The sequence below is a fragment of the Hyperoodon ampullatus genome, assembly GCF_949752795.1.
Source record: "Hyperoodon ampullatus genome assembly, chromosome: 1".
In the NCBI taxonomy this organism is placed as follows: Eukaryota; Metazoa; Chordata; class Mammalia; order Artiodactyla; family Ziphiidae; genus Hyperoodon; species Hyperoodon ampullatus.
In genome coordinates, this window is record NC_136914.1 from 93,611,390 (window position 1) to 93,628,382 (window position 16,993).

Sequence of the window (16,993 nt, forward strand, 5' to 3'; positions counted from 1 at the left end):
AATAGAAGCCAACTGTGATCTTACAGGTTGAGGAGCAGGTGGAGAAACAGAGCATTAATAATTACCTACGCCTGGGCTCAGCTTTTCACCGCGGCGCCTGGCGCCACGCTTGATCCCCCTCGAATAACAGGAATAGAGAAGAAGGTCGGGGCCCAATCCCATCGCCCCCACCCCCGCCCCGTTCCTGTCCCCCGCACCACCTTCCACCACTAGCGGCGTCCAGCCTCCTCCCTCGGGAGCGTGCTCGAGGGGCGGAGGCGGACCTTTATTGTCTGGGGAGCACCTGCCAGGTGGCGGGCCGGTCCCCTGATGTGCGCGTGGTGCCCAGCTTCACAAAGCGCGCGGGCAGCGCCACTCTCGTCCGGGAACCGCCTCTGGCAGCCCTATCATATCACAGGAGAGAAGAGGTGGAGAGATGAAGGGGCTCTGGGGTCAGGAGCGGGCGGCGAGGGCCGGTGTGCTCGCTCCCTACCCGCGGGCTCGGTCCCCTGGGATAAGCTCGTCGAAGGCTCAGGGGTCAGACGCCACAGCCAGGGAGCAAGACCCTGGAGTGGGGGAGGGAGGGAGGGGAGGCGAGGAGGGGCGCGGAGAAGGGGCGTGGCCGGCACGCAGTGGGAGGGCGCTGGGAGGAGGGGCCGCTGCTCGGCGCTCGCAGCTCTGGGGGCCCGGCTTTGCCGCGCTCAGTGCACTTGGGCGAGAGCAGGAACGGGGAACGGAGCTCCGCTCTCAGCGCAGCCACCGCGATGAGAGGCGCTCGCGGCGCCTGGGATTTCCTCTTCGTCCTGGTGCTCCTGCTCCGCGTCCAGACAGGTGGGAGGGCGCTGCGGGCACCCGGACCGCGTCCCCCGGCTTACCCTGTGCCCCACTAGGGTCCGAACACGTTGGGGTGTGTCGGGAGAGGTGGTTGCCGGCCCTCTGGTGCCGGGGCATTTCAGCCTCCGGGAAGATTCGGGGCGGCCCTGGTACTCTCCTGCGCCCTGCCCTGCTCACCTGCGCAGGGAGCCCCCTGTCGTTGGTGGTGGGCGCGCTGAGCTGGGGGTCTTCCGGGAATGGGGGCGGCGAGGGGGGCTTAGGCTGAGCGAGGTGAGGCTGAGGGCAGCGGGTTGCGTGCGAGTTTGGGGATGCTTTTGTGCGGAGGGTGAGCGGGCGCAGAGGCGGGCGGCGAGGGGGTTCGCATCCAGCGCGTTAATCTCCGCCGGGCGAGGCGCGACCGCTGCTTCCTTTTGTTAAAAGTTGTGCGTGTGTGACCGGCGCACCGGAGGACCGGCCCGCAGGTTCTCAGCCGCGCGGAGGGCGAAATTGGAGGAGAGCCTTTTCTTTGCTCTGCGGCGGCAGCTTTCCAAACCGCGGCGCTCTTTGTGCCCCAGAGCAGGGGACGGACCCTCTGCCTCTTCTGCTCCAGGCGCCATCCTGGACCCGAGTCGAAGGCTGCGTTGTCCCCGGGTCCTCGGGTTATGCCTTTTGCACGGGGAGCGTGCCGCGTGCGGCTCTGTGGCCGCGAACCTGGAGGTGCGGCTCCAGAGACAACTTGGGTAGGGCGTGTGGAAAGCAGCCGCTAGGTTGCAGACTTTTTGCTTTTGTAGATTCCTTGCCCGAGGCTCACCCCTTTCTGCCGGGTGCTGTTTCTTTCCTGCAACGCGCCTCGGAGCGGCTGAGGGCTGCGTTTGCTGCCTGCTCCCGGGGGAGGCGGGGACGGTGCGCCGGGACAGTGCGGTTCCTGACCCCAGCAGCCACCCACGCACGGCCGGAGTACCCGGCCAGGCTGGCAGGGCTCTGCAAGCCCCTCTACACGGTGTCTGCGACCTGTAATCGCAGGTCCCTGTTTCCTTTGGGAATTTTGAGATTCGCAACACCCGCTCCCATATGATATCTCTACTGAAGGGCTGCCTGAGGTGAGGGGTGGGAGATGGAGTGGAACTTTCTGCAAATCTTACTTACATCTTAAAGCTGCTATGAAAATCGGTTATATCTGTGCGGGAACTTGGGTCTTCAGGTGGCGGAGGATTTGCAGGCTCCTGGAAGCCCTCAGATTCCTGCTCCTTCTCTTTTTGTTCTGGGCGTCGCTGGTGCGCAAGCAAGTGCAGGTCGCCCGGCTAACCCCTGAAGCCCTGCTTTTTCCCAGGTCATTTTTTTTTTTTTTTTTAACCTTTAAGGCTAACTTGATGATGTAAGGATAGAAAGTGAGTCTGAAGTGGAATTCAAGGGCTCCAAAGGAAGCATCGCTGTGAACTATTGTGGGACTCTATCTACTGCTGATCAGTTTTCCCATAAAGTCTTAAGATGCAGCCTTCCCCTTCCCGGTGTTATAAGGCATTGTGAGGGCTTTCCTGTGGGGGAAGAGAGGTAGGAGGGATCTTGAATGAGTGTCCGGATTCCCGTGGCGGATTTGACTGCCTAAGTTTCAAATTAGACCTTTGGTCCTTTCCATCTTTTGGCCTTGACATTTTAATTTCAGTGAAGGGGTGTACACTGGACCTGACGGGCGCACAAGAAAGGTAGACCACACATACTGTTTCCCATTTTTTAAATTAAATGAATCAATTGCTCCCTTATTCCTCATAATTAGCCGGCTCCATCCAACAGATTTTTTTGGCAAAGGGGATTTTAAGGTCTGGCTCCTGGGGGGCAGTGTGGTGTAGTGACAAAGGCTTGTGCTGCCTTTCTGGTTCTCCTTTTCTCAGCTTCTATTGGCTGTGTGCCGTTGTGCCAGTCTCTTAAATTTGTGGGAGCCCGGGGTCCTCAACAGGGCAGCAAGGGGTCTGCACCATGAAGGATCCTTTGGGTCCCCAATTCTCCTCTTCCAGTGTTATGAGCATAGACTCTACACTTCTTCTGAGCTCTTTCCCTGAATCCTTCCTGCCTCCTTGAAATTCCACTGCCTCCTGGTCACAGCGACCGCTTGGTGGTGTCCTACTGGTCTGCCTCTGGTTAAAGCAGGGAGATGTGTGTTCTCTCCAGTCCACACATGCTCCCCTACGGTTTGCCTTTGAGGCCTAGGAGGTGCCAACTCTGCAGGACCCTCCATCATCACCACGTCCGCCCCGCCCCAGTGTTTACAACTCCTGTGCCCAGCAGGATGAACCTGCAGTGAATAGTGAATCATACCCTCCCCTCGTTCCTGCAGGTGTGAGGCTAGAGTCACCCCCAGCAGCTGGACACATAACATTCTGAATTACTATCGTGCTGGAAATAACATGATGGTCTTATAAAAGGGAACCCAGATAATTCATTTATCCCCTTTCTGGTGTTTCCCACCCATCCACACATTTTTTCTTCAGACTTTATAAACCATTCATGCTGTGCTATTGCAACATGTTTTCTAGGGTGCCTCCAATTTCACGTTAGTGCCAGACCCAGTGCTGGGGCCTTTGCCTGCAATTTCCAGTCCTCTCAACAAGCCCTGGAGGTAGTCTTGTTACCATCCCTACCATTAAAGCTGGAGAAACTGGCTGAGGCTAAGCCAGTTCCCAGAATAATCAGGGGTGAAGCCTGAGGTTGGCCCCATATGCCCAGCTGTATATCCAATCACATGATTTCTCAGAATCAGTTGTAAAGTGAGATTTATTTGAAACTCTTCTATATCATATGCCAGGCATTGTTGGAGGTTCTGGGAATATAGGATGGCCAAGATCATTACTTTCCCAGTGTTGGTGAAAAAGACCTAGATTTCCTGTCATACAATGTCTGAGTTAGTGTTCTCAATTTGAGGGAAGTATTCATTGAAGGGGGAGTCATTCAGTGATAGCTTCCCTGAGGGGTATGTAGGCATTTGACGCTGGGTATGAGGGCTTTAGGTGCTAGCTGTCCTATTCCAGGTAGAGTCTCTCCAAAATGAAGATGCACTGTCTCTAAAATGATGGTGCAAGTTAGTTGAAAATTTTTTCCATCCCCACTGCAAAAAACTAAAAGTGGTCTTAGCATTATATACTTGTGGGGTACTTGTGAGAGAGAAAAGCCCCAGGGATGGGTAACATCATTGGCTGTTTACCCTGGACGAGCACAGTGAGATATAATGGCATCTCAGCACTCAAAGCCTTTCTTTTTCCAAAACAAATGCTCATCAGAAATGTGCCAAGTTATTTTGTGGGCTTCCCTTGGAGCACGTTTACGTACAGATGTTGTTGTGATAGATTTTGCTGCTGTTGTTGACAGCCCTTAGAAGTTGCCCTGAGGATTTTGACTCATTTCCTCAAGTCTCCCCGAGCTGATTAAAGAAGGACACCAGGAAATGAGCCGCGGTGTCCTGAGCGGGAATTCTTGAAGCTGGACTGCAGTGCAGGGACCCCTCAAAGGCAGTGGTCAAGGCTGCAGTGGAATTTTCTCCAGAATGAATTTAGTTTAACAGCTGATAGGCTAAGGAAGTGCTTAATGTTGCTTCATTCACATATGGTAACTTTTTAAAAAAGGGGACTGAAGGACGTTTGAAGAAATCCTAAGCATGCAAAATTTCACCTGCAGTCTCTGTAACTTGGATATTTTCGTGGCTGCAAATCCAGAGTGAAGAGGGCCTACAAGGGAGTCACCAGAGGTAAAAGTTTGAATCTAGGCCGAATCCAGTGTAAATCTTTGTCTTGAAAGCAGAGAGGACTTGTGAGGAAGCCTAGCCTGGCAGCTCAAGTCTCTGACATTTTGGACCCGAGACAGCCCATCTTTTGACTTCAGACTCTTAACTGCAAACTCATAGCCCTTGCTTGGATGTGTTTCATTTGGCCCACATGATGCTTTTTTAGAAAACATTGGGGCAGTATTTAAAATATGGAGAATTTATATCAAGATGTAGGTTTCTTTATTCTCTCGAAGAATCGAAAGCTCCCCGTCTTTAGATGGGACCTCTACTCTTTCCATTGCTCTAGACAGTACCACTCTATACTGCCAGTTGGGCTTTTAGGCATTTAGCCTTGGGTCCCGGTGAGCACAGGTGGGACCACGCAGGTACCTAGTGGAAGGAGCACAGGCCTAAGGAATGAAAACAGCCTTGTATTAGTCTGCTGGCTCCGTGACTGACAGCTTTGTGACCTTGGAACAAATTGCTTACCCTTGCTGAGCTTCACTCTTTCATCCTAGTTTTAGCTGTGTGGCTTTGGGGAAATTACTTAACCTCTCTGTGCCAGTAAATGTGTGGCTACATATAAAGTTTTTAGAATGGTACTGCCTGGCACGCTCATGGTACAAGCTCAACACATGTCAAGCTCTGTACATATTTATTATCTGTAAATTAGGAATTATTGCTGTCCCTAAAATGGGAATAATGCCTTCTCTAATATGATTACTCTAAAGATTAGAAACAGGTTCTTGTAAAGATACTTGGCACAGGGTCTGGGGTGGCATAGGCACCTAACAAATGAAGAAATTCCATGAGTATGTAGAATCTGACTATTTCTCTTTATAATCCTTGCACGCAGATACCAATAGGTACTAACTTGACAGCTTTTAAAATGAAATAAACTTTAATTTTTGTCTTGAGTTTTACATAGCTTTTGACATAACAGTTGGGAATCACTAGTGTTAAAGAGTGAACAGATCTTGGACTATTTTTTCCCCCAGGGGGGGAGAAAAACCCAGAAGATTTTTTTTTTAACATCTCTATTGGAGTATAATTGCTTTACAATGTTGTATTAGTTTCTGCTGTATAACAAAGTGAACCAGCTATATGTATACATACATCCCCCAGAAGATTTCTCTAGTGAAAACATTCATACCTTCTAATTTTTCCATTCATCTTATGCTTTAGCCTTAATGCTTACATTTTGGTTATGAAATGCGTTGGTTAGCTATTTTCTGCTGCATACCTTTCTGACAGTTAGGTTTTTAAGGCTTTTGCAAACTTTAAAGTTTAAGCTAAATTGTTATTCAGGGCATGAGGCATCAGAGTTAAGAATTTGGGCTCTGAAGTTGACAAGTTTGTCCAGCTTGGCCTCTTGCCAGCTCTGTGACCTGGGATGAGACCCAGGTCACCTCTGCTTAAGCTTCAATTCCTCATCTGTAAAATGGGGATGATGGCATAGGCCTACTGAAAGGAGTAAATTAGATCATGCACGAAACACACTTTGCATAGCGTCCCTTACAGGGAAGGCACGGGGACTCCACCACCAGGCTGATTTTATGTTTCTTTTTCAGTATTTGTCTCTTAGGAAAGAAATTTGGAAATGGTTTTAAACCAGATTGTATAGAGGGGTTTCTTTTAGTATTAAGATGAAGCTTATCCATTCAATGTCTAGTGTTTTTAAAAGGTTCGCAGTTAGTATTACTGCATACTTCTCTCCCTGGTTCTTTGTTTAACCTTATTCACAGGCTGCTTTCCACCAAAGGGAATATAGCTTTCTGGATAAAAGTTTAGGAGGGGAAAGTTCTGTAAATGGCTCAATTTCTCAATGAATAAGTAAGTGTAGCTCACAGAGGGTCCATGAACCCTATTGCCTTGTAAAGTGGCATTGAAAGCACCTTGAGAAGGGAGGAGCTTTTCCGTGACTATATGAGGCCCTTCCCTAGCTGTGAGGGACCAAGCTGAGCTTGTCCGTTGCCCTGGGCTGGACACACAGCAGTGCTCAGGCAATACTGGTAACTTCTCTCTTGTTCTCCAGCACTTGTACAGAGCTTTGAACTAGTGAATCCTGAGTCAACATTTCAGATTCAGTTTAACAAGGGATGATCAATCCCTATGCCTTGGGCCTTGTAGGGACTATACGTGTGGGCTCTGGGGGTGGGGTAGGAACAGAGTAAGAGCAGAGCCAACAATTCAAAGAGAGAATTGGTGTCGTAAGAAGTGCAAAGTGCCCAGGCAATATTTCCCAGGAGAGGAGTTTCCGTCTTGGTGGGCATGTGATAGAGATCAGGGATCAGTCCATGTGGGAGATAATATTTGACATTAATTTCTAAACTTGAAAAGAGGGTAGAGTGTCTGTAGTGGAGGCTTGTGTTGGAAAAAGCTCCTGAAACAGGGAGCAAGAAATGAAGATCTTATTTGAAGATTTTCAAATCTTTCAGTTGGTGTTAGGACTCGGGGTAGAGAATTGGAGGCGAAGAGGCTGGAAAGGTGGTCTCTGATTAGCCTCAAGGAGCACTGGAGGGGGAGGGTATATTTAGTGTTGAGTTTGGTCCAGATTCTGAAAAAAACTTTGAAGTCAAGGCTACGGTAGACTTGACCCAGTAGTGGCCCTCCCAGCTTTGCTTGCTAGTCCAGGGCTGTTCGCTCTACTATTCTGTCCTGTTAAGCACACTCCCCAACCTGCTCCAAAAACTTGGACATCCCCTTGCTGTGGGCAGCCAAAACTAAGGGAGGGGTGTGTGTGTGTTTAAATTTTAATAAAATGCACGTAACATAAAATTTACCATCTTAACCATTTTTTTGGTGTACAGTTCAGTGGTGTTAATTACATGCACGTTGTTGTGTAACCCGTATCCAGCACACTTACATCTTGCAAAACCAAAACCCTCTACCCGTGAAACACTCCCTGAGCCCCTGACAACCATTATTCTACTTTCTGTCTGTATGAGTTTGACACTCTAGGGACCTCATTCAGTATTTGTCTTTGTGACTGGCTTATTTCATTTAGCATACTGTCCTCAAGGTTTATCTGTGTTACAGCGCATGTCAGAATTTCCTTCCTTTTTAAGGAAGGCAGTGTATGTCTATGTATATGTATGTACTGACCACATTTTTTTCTCCATTCATCCATCGATGAGCACTTGTGTTGCTTGCCCCTTTTGGCTATTGTGACGAATGCTGTTATGAACATGGGTGTACAGATATCTAAGGGAGAGTTTCTGAGGGGCCTCTGTTAGGATGGTTAGGCCCACGGCTGAGAGCTATGTGTTGATGGGAAGCTGGGCAGAGGGACCATCGGTCATACTCTTTAGATGGTTAGGTGGTCTCTGGATGAAGGAGTGAGTGCTTGCGTGTTGGGGTGCATGCTCTGGAAAGAAGGGGGAACACTTAAGAGACATGAGGAAGATAAAGGTGGCAGACTTAGTTACTTTGCTTGGCAAATTTACAGGCATCTTGGATGTGCCAGGCACTGACGAGATTGTGGGGAAGGGGAACAGAAATTATTGTGGGTGTGGTAACGGAGATCTGGGGGTGCTATGGAGTTCACAGAAATAAAGCCAAGAAGAGGGGCCCGTTTGAAAGAGGGCATATGATGCTGGACTCCGCTATGTTTGTTTATTGATTATTTACAGGCTGCATTGACTTGACACTTAATTTCACAGACACGATGATAGATATAAATGAAAATCTTCTTAGGGTCAGGTCCATGTAAAAAACTAAACCCCAAAGGTCACAGACCATGGCTCTATAGTATTACAGTAGGATTTGGGGATTATAAAGAATTGTGTGTTGTGTACCCATCGTGTCACGAAAAGTAAATTTTCATGAAAAGAAATCGATGGCAGGAAGATAATTCTTCATTTAGTCTCTGCATTAGACTATTTTAAAAATATGTTTATTGGTTTTCTCAGAGAACAAAATGGATGTTTTAGGCACAGAAGAGGTCGTAGAGTTGATTAAAGCTTTGGGAAATAGGCCCTTTGAAGGCAACTTAAAGAATTGGAATTTTGAAGCCTGGAGAAGATAAGGTAAAGGAAGGTTTAGTGAATGACAGTCTTCAAATATTTGTAGTATGTGAGTGAAGAATGGGACAAAATGAGAATAGTTGCAATTGCCCCAGAAAAAAATTGAGGTTTTTTTTTTTTTTTTTTTTAGGGAAAATTCTTTGATTGGAAGGGTTGGAAAAGGCTTTATTGTGTTACCAGAGTTATAGGGCCTTGGCTATAGGTATGAGAAAAGCCAAAAGTAATTGTCATTCTGAAATAGTTAGGTCCTGCCCACCTCAGTTGGCTTGATGACCTTTTAAGGGCCCAGCTGAAATCTTTCTAAATAAAATAACCAGCTGTTTTTCTCTCTTCACTGCCTCGGCTGTGGGGTGGACTGTTTCTTATAAATTCTGGGTAGACTCTAACACGATCCTCACAGTTTTTGGTAATATTGAAAATAGCCAATAAAGAACTCACACCTAAAAAGGGGTTATTGATCGATCTATTGGAGTTAGGGACAGTGGATCTAACCACAGGATGAATTGTGCAGTGCACGATAGCTTAAGCTGAGTGCCAAAATAAGAAAAACAAGGAAGTTCGAGGTCTAGAGAAATCTATAATCGACCATAATTAGCCCTAACCTAAGAATGATTGTGCTCTGTGATCACCCGACTGACTGTTGATTCTGAGACACAGCCAGCCATGCTGCATGTAGGCTGACAGATCTGTAAGGATGAAGGAAGTCCTTTTCCCTTGATTACTCAGGGATGGACTGTTCAGTCTGGGGTTTACCCAGCACCCTCACTTCCCTTCCCACCTGTCCCTTCCCTTTGGTCATTTCGTGGTCATGGCTCGGTGGCACGTTAGATCAGCCAGTGGTCTAGCAGGGGAAGGTGGTAGAAATGAAATTGCAATTGGGCAGTCTCTGGTTGATTACATCATTTCACTTGTCATGTCAACATGCATGATGATTTCTGAGATGTGATCCCTGCCTTCAAGGAGCCTGGGATCTGTGGAAACATAAATGCTTGGTGTAGATGCTAACATAGTAAGATTTGTAATAAGATTTAAATACTGGTGCTGGTCCAGAAGCCAGGACACATATTCATTTGCATTGGGTTGGAGGAATGAGCATCATTTCTTGAGTAGAATGGCTGATTCCAAGGAAGATCTGGGACCTGAGTTAAATCTTGAAGAATGGGGCAGGAATTGGTCAAGGTGTGAACAGCAGAAGTAGAGGTTTACAGTTAGCTGAAAGATTCCCATAGAAAAAAAGCTCTGTGGAGACGAGCAGAAGATGAGATAGGATAATTTTTAGGGCACCTGGATTTTTCTTCAGTAACTGCAGTGTCTCCTGCGGTACCATATGTGATGAGATTTTTGTATGTGTAATCTGGTCAAGTAGGTGCTTACTCAGAGAAATAACTTTAAAAAATGGAAGAGTATAGGTCTCACTTTTTTTTTTTAGTAGGTCTCACTTTTGCATGATATTACATATATTGTATGCACAGTGCAAATCCAGAGCAGGTCCACGGATGTGTACTTTGAGTTGCTTTTAAGTCCAGGGCTAATTACCCTCCCTTACCTCCTACTCCCCCCTACCCGCCCCCAGCCAAGATCACAGATTTTGTAGGCTCAACATCTGATAGTAGCAAGAGATGGTCTTTGAGTCTCTGCTTCTTAACAAATTTTAAATATTTATTAAAATGATAAGTCAGGGGGCTTCCCTGGTGGCGCAGTGGTTGAGGGTCCGCCTGCCGATGCAGGGGATGCGGGTTTGTGTCCCGGTCCGGGAAGATCCCACATGCCCGCGGAGTGGCTGGGCCCGTGAGCCACGGCCGCTGGGCCTGCACGTCTGCAGCCTGTGCTCCGCAACGGGAGAGGCCGCAGCAGTGAGAGGCCCGCGTACCGCAAAAAAAAAAAAAGATAAGTCAGGAATGTAACCGTCTGCATAAATTCACTTATTCAACCAACCAACCAAGCAACCTGGCAACAAATGAAACCCCCAAGCCTGATAAGAGTCCTGACTGGCTTAGGCCATCTTGGGATTCTGCTGTAGGTTCCCTAGCCCTGCATTTAGAAGGTAATTAAAAGGTAATGAGGGGTGCTGGTCACTGCCCTTCCCAAAGCAGTGAGCCTTGGGGAGGAGGTGCCTGTTTGTGGCGGGCAGAAATCTATCACTTAAGGAAAAAGTGTGAGTGATGGTACTTTCCAAGAATGCCTTGTTCTTGACCTAATGGATTAAAAAATAATAGGGAAAATGAAGAGGAGAAATCCTTACTTTTTTCCTTGTGTCTCTAAGTTCTTCAGTGAGGCAAAACATCCCACTTCATTTGGGTTTATCCCAGGTGACTCACGTTATTTCAAAAGGTGTTATAAAATTCTTGAAAACAATCAGGGCTGCCAGTAATTTAAATGTGATGGCCTATGCAGACTCGTTAGCAGAGGAATTGCTTTGCAGGGTTAGAACAAAGGTGACGTTGTCACAAAGAACTTTGGAAATTATTTGGTGTCTCTTTTTAGTGGAAGGAATTATTTATAGAAAGGGATCTAATGTAGATGTGGCTTCTGAGGAAAACATTTACTAGCGATTTTGTGTGGCATTTGGCTGTTACTCTGCTTGGCTAGTGCATGCTTAAAAAAACCAAAACTATTGTTTAAAAAATTGAAAGTTATACTACTTGGAAAGACTATGGGTCCGTTATAAAGTGATAAGTTTTTAAGTTTATAAATGTTAAAATGCATTTCCATCCTAATTTCCACAATGTAGATTTCTTTTTTAACGGCTGATGGAAGATTTTCATTTCAAGGAATGGTCTGGTAAAACTGCACGGACTGGTCTTTCGGCTTTTCGTCATTGTTAAGTCAAACCAGGATTCTTACTCCAAAAATATGTCTTTAGAATCACCACTTGAAAACAGTTAATTGGGATGTTTAAAGGTTTTTCTCCTTATTTTAGTATAGTCAGTATATTTACTACAGGGAAATAGTAGACAAGTTTCTAGCTCAAGCAAAATGTATCACTTTCATGAAAAAGAACCCCCCTTTCCAGCTTTTTAAAATAAACTAGCATATGTAGAAGGGTTTATGAATTTTTTAGGAGATCTGAATGTGTAGCCTAATTTCCATTCCAGTCTTTTCAAGGGATAGTATTTTAAATGATCACCTTCGTTTCAGAATGACTGCCTTCTAAGAAGAAGCTGGCCAGGATGCCGAAAGAGCTCAGGTAGTGAGCGGCATGCCATCAGGTGAGGACAAATCCAAGGCAGGTGCAGATGGCTTGTCTCTCCATTCGGAAAACTTGGAACAGCAACTCTGGGCATAAAGCTGTAGTGCTTAAGATTTACAGTTTCATTCTGTTAGTCCCTTCAGTATCTTTTAAACGGACCCTACACGTACCAGGAATTTATAGATTTGTTCACAAATAATTACTGACGCAGTAGGGGGGCAAGTGGTATAGCTGTAAACACACCAGGCAAAAATCCTTGTCCTCTTGGGGCTTATGTTCTAGTGAATTCTTTTTCTTTCATGAGTCCAGGTCCACAAAGAGCCCAGAAGGAAGAAAAAGTCTAGAGTCTCTCAGAGAAAACACCTTCATTTAGATTTATTTCAGTTTCTTATTATGGTCAATTAAGGAAGGAAGCAGGGAAAGGCAAGGTTTCTCAGAGGGTTGGGGGATGGGGTTCACAGGGAAGGAGGGACCAGGGGAGGCAAAAATGAAGTTAGGTAGGGGTGGGTTGGGGAAGGGCCTGGGTTGGGGCCGACTCAGGAGGAGCTTTGTGAGATGTTTGTCACTTGAGTCCTGTCTGCCCCGTCAGTGCCCTTGGAAGGGCTGAGCATCACAGGCCAGTCTTCCAGCTTGTCACGGCTCCAGTCTTTGTAACTTCAGCCTCTCCAGCAGGTATGAGGATGTACTGATGAAGGATGTACCGAAGGGGGTGGCAGAAATGTCTGCAGTGCCGGGGGAACACAGATAGGCGTCTTCACTTTCAGGACTTTGTGGAGCCTTGAATGTGCCAAGTGCATCGTCCGTCTGTGGCTTTGGAACCATTTTTCCCAGAATGGACCAGAATGCTTTTTCACAGCTGAGAGAGGATGCTTCAGGGGTCCAGGCTGAATGCTCTCCAGTACGGCTCCAAGGACTGGAGGCTCTGCACCTCCTTTATTTATTTATTTTTTCTTTCCGGTACGCGGGCCTCTCACTGTTGTGGCCTCTCCCGTTGCGGAGCACAGGCTCCAGATATGCAGGCTCAGCGGCCATGGCTCACGGGCCCAGCCGCTCCGCGGCATGTGGGATCTTCCCGGACCGGGGCACGAACCCGTGTCCCCTGCATCAGCAGGCGGACTCTCAACCACTGCGCCACCAGGGGAGCCCCTGCACCTCCTTTTTAAATTCTTTCATCTTTTTCTTGTCGAAATCTGACCACCTTCAGTTTTTAATAATACCTGTATTTAACTAATGGCACTTTTGAGTCTGACATAGCGCCATTTAGCCACCGTCTGTTATACTGGGCATGGCGTGTCAACTCCCGTGTTGCTGCAGCCAGCCTGGGTGAGGTGACAGGGTGACTTCATCTGACTTTGCATTTTAGCCCTAGGGTGGCCTTTCAGAGTTCCATGAAGTGATAAGCCCTCCAGCTTCAAATCAGGGACTCCCCCAGATGAGAATTGACACTGTTGGTGCCCAGAACTGGAAAGTTCCTTCTCTGTCAAGTCTTGGGCATGGAGTAGGACTCGTGCTGCCTTTAATATTGTTAGTGTTGATCCTCAGGAAGGAATCCAAGATAAACACTGTCCAGGGACAGAAAGTGGTACCCTCTTGAGTTATGGGCAGGAAGGCATCCACTGACCACAGCTGTGATTGAAGGCATTAAGGTAGATACTCAGGTGCTTGGTACCATGTCAGTTAACAATTTCGATGAAACCAACAGCTTTAGGTATACAAGTGTGGATGCTTAAGTAATTATGAAATCAGTTGCCTTAAAGCACTTGGTTTAGATTTGACGAAAGACTATAGTGTTTCTAAGCCAGAGAATTATTTTTATCTGGTATCATCATCCTTGGTTAGCACCTATTGTTTTGGGTGAGAATTTCAGGGCCTAAATTTAAATAGACCCTGTTTAAGTTTGCTATCAGTTGACTAGGAAAGAATTTAAAGAAAAAGGGGGGTGTCCTATGACTTCTAGGCTGGGTTATTTGAAAACCTATTAGCCATTTTATTTCAAGATGGAGGAATTGAATCTCACGTTAACTTTAAAAAATATGTAACTTTGGGCTTCCCTGGTGGCGCAGTGGTTGAGAGTCTGCCTGCCGATGCAGGGGACACGGGTTCGTGCCCCGGTCCGGGAGGATCCCACATGCCACGGAGCGGCTGGGCCCGTGAGTCATGGCCACTGAGCCTGCGTGTCCGGAGCCTGTGCTCCGCAATGGGAGAGGCCACAACAGTGAGAGGCCCGTGTAACACACACACACAAAAAAAATAACTTTAAAATACATAGAAATGTAAGTATATATATATTTATCATGGGACCATCTCACACACGGAGAATAGTGAACGAACCCTCATATACCTATCATCCAGCTTCAGCAGTTGGATCAACACCAGTCTTTCTGCTTTACCTCTACCCACTTCATCCTCCCATTTTTTTTGGCCGCCCCACGTGGCTTGTGGGATCTTAGTTCCCCGACCAGGGAACGAACCCGGGTCCACAGCAGTGAAGGCCCATGTCCTAACCACTGTACCACCAGGGAATTCCCTCCACCCTCCCATTATTTTGAAACATTAGCATCATAGAATTGCATCTGTGAACATTTTCAGTATGTAGCTCTAAAATAGAAAGGTTCCCTTCCCTAAACATAATGATGATGCCAATGTCACAGCCTTCCAAAGCAATAAAATTCCAGTGTCATTGAGTAACCAAGATTCACATTTCCCTTATTGAAAATAAATATAAAGACATATACGAATATATAAATATTTGATAGACTCTAAGCAAGAGCCATATATGGCAGTTTGTTGATATGGCCTTTTAAGTCATTTCTTATTTATAGGTTCTATTCCCCAATGTTTGTTGAAGAAAACTGAGGATTAGTCCTGTACAGTTATCCACAGTCCAAATGCTGCTGCCTGCATTCCTGTGGTGCTGTTTAACATGTTCTCTGTTCCCTGAATTTCCTGTAAATTGGTCATTTAGAGGTGTGATCATACTCAGGTTTGATTTCTTTTTTAGTAAGATGACTTAATAGATGGTGTGTTCCTCTATTATTCTATTTTCTTTCCCTTTTTTGGATATACCGTTGGGTACTTAAAAAGATTTGTGTTTTCTGTTCTAATGGTTGCCTTTATACTTATACCTTTATATGATACCCTTGGTTCGCTCTTTTTGGGGCTCTGTTTTCTATTGGTTTCCTTCTGTGAGTAACAATTTAAATTAGCTAGTAGCCTGTCCTTTCCTCTCCCTTTTCTCCCCTACTTGGGATTTGAAGTAATATCCTTTTACTCTAAGGCAATCAGCAAGCATATTCTACTTTGCAGATACTCTCCCTCCCCTAATTTTTCTGATAACTGCACCAAAACTACTTTATCAGAATATACAGCAATCACATACTCTGCTGTCTCCTTTGTTACCACCATTTAATCTTAGTTCCACAAGTAAATATATTTTTAATGCTTGCCACTAGTTCTTATGTTCTGTCTTTTCTGACATTTTGGTTTTCTGAAGCTCATCCTCTAACAGATACCTCAGGAAGCATTCATGGGAAGTGTTTCCTGAATTATGTTCACAACAGCTTGTCTGTAGCCTTCGCTTTTATACTTACTTTTATACTTACTTGGCTCATCTTTTCTTTGCTCAAGGATCTTTAATATTTTACTATATTGTCTTTTGCCATAAAGTGTTGTCAAAGTCTGCTGGCAATCTCATTTTCTTTCCCTCATATTTAACTTGGTATGTTTGCCTAGATACCCTAAGGCCTGTTTTTTGCCTTTATTCTTTGAAGTCCAGTAGTTCTATAGTGTTAGATGCTCTGGGTTGATTTTTTCAGGGACATACTGTGCTACTTTAGTAAGTACAGTATCCTCCCATATCTGCAAGGGGTTGGTTCCAGGACCTCCATGGCTACCAAAATCCTGGATGCTCAAGTTCCTTATATAAAATGGCACAGTACAGCCGGCTCTCTGTATTGTGGTTGTGGAACCTGCAGACACAGAGGGGCTGACTGTAATTTCAAACTTTCTTGTAGTGTAGCTTTTGCTGTTTGTTCTATTCTTCTTCTTGGCTTTTGGAACTCCCAGTGTGTGTATGTTAGATCTTCTTTGCCTGTCTTTTTATATTGATCATTTTCTCTCAAATCCTTTTAATGTCTCATAATTCATTTGAATTAAAAATTTTTTCTCATTTCCATCTTCTCCTTCTTTTGAGACATTATTCATTTTATTTCCTCTTGTGTTTTTTTTATTTACCTTTATTTCTGAAATGATTTTTTTCCTTCATTTCTAATTCTTAGTTCTTTACCTCCATTTTCAAATCTTCCTTTTCTCCAGTTCATTTCTTTTTTTTTTTTTTAATTGAAGTATAGTTGATTTACAAGGTTGTGTTAGTTTCTGGTGTACAGCAAAGTGATTCAATTACATATGTATATTCAATCAGCTCATTTCTGAGTTTTAAAAATTCTGATTTAGGCTATTCTTTATAGCTTCTTTTTGTTTAATTTCTTTTAGCTCATTTTTGAAATATTAGGTTATAGTTTTCATTTGTTTTGTGTCTTTCTGGCATGATTCTATTTTCTATACTAGGGATGTCATTCTGTTCCTTATTTTTTCTTTAAATAACATATTTGGAATTCAACTGCTATTCTTTTCTGTTGTTCGCTATGAGTTTTCGTATACTCTTAGTAGAGCCATTATAGCTTTTCTAGCTTCACAGTTCTAGAGTACCCACTTAACATTGTTTTCACAAAGTGGTGAAAAAAATGGTCTTTACTTTTCTACACCTAAGATCTTACTTTTTTTTGGTCTCTGTTCTCAGCCCCTACTTATCTGAACCTTTCCTTTCCTTTGCCTATTTAACTCATCTTAGATTCATCCTTAGCAGTTTCTCCTCAGTGTGGGGCTTTGACCTAGTTTGTTAGTTCATAGGGATCAGACCTCTCTCACCCCAGAACATTCCAGCCCATTAGAAATACATGGGTCACAATCCCCTCTGTACTTCCTAGGGAAGTTGGAACCTGCAGAGTCCTCTGCCAGCTTCTGTGGGTGTCCCCAGAATGGCCCTCTGATCATTGCAGTGCGAACCTAACGGCAGTTCTTGAAGCTGTTGGTAGTTTGTCCCCATCTCCTTCATACATAGGAGGGGGATATACCTTATCACCTGGTTTTGTGGGTAGGGGATACCTTATCACCTGGTTTTGTTGTAGATGCTATCCATAGGGTTTTTGGTTCTGCTCTATTTGTCTGTTTTTA

The 16,993-nt window shown here is 45.4% G+C and overlaps 1 protein-coding gene across 8 annotated transcripts in view; it reads left to right on the top strand.

The window, feature by feature from the left end:
- Positions 1-692: 692 nt before the first annotated feature.
- The window catches only part of KIT (KIT proto-oncogene, receptor tyrosine kinase), a gene marked incomplete at both ends in the record, with an annotated part of 85,387 nt that continues 69,086 nt past the window's right edge, over positions 693-16,993 (top strand). For 7 of the 8 annotated variants that reach the window (XM_079698334.1, XM_079698337.1, XM_079698338.1 and 4 more), the window contains one exon: positions 744-810. In XM_079698334.1, coding sequence (XP_079554460.1) covers positions 744-810 — 67 coding nt within the window. Of the gene's footprint in view, positions 811-16,993 lie in introns of all 8 variants that reach the window. The other variant, XM_079698341.1, reaches the window with a different exon arrangement.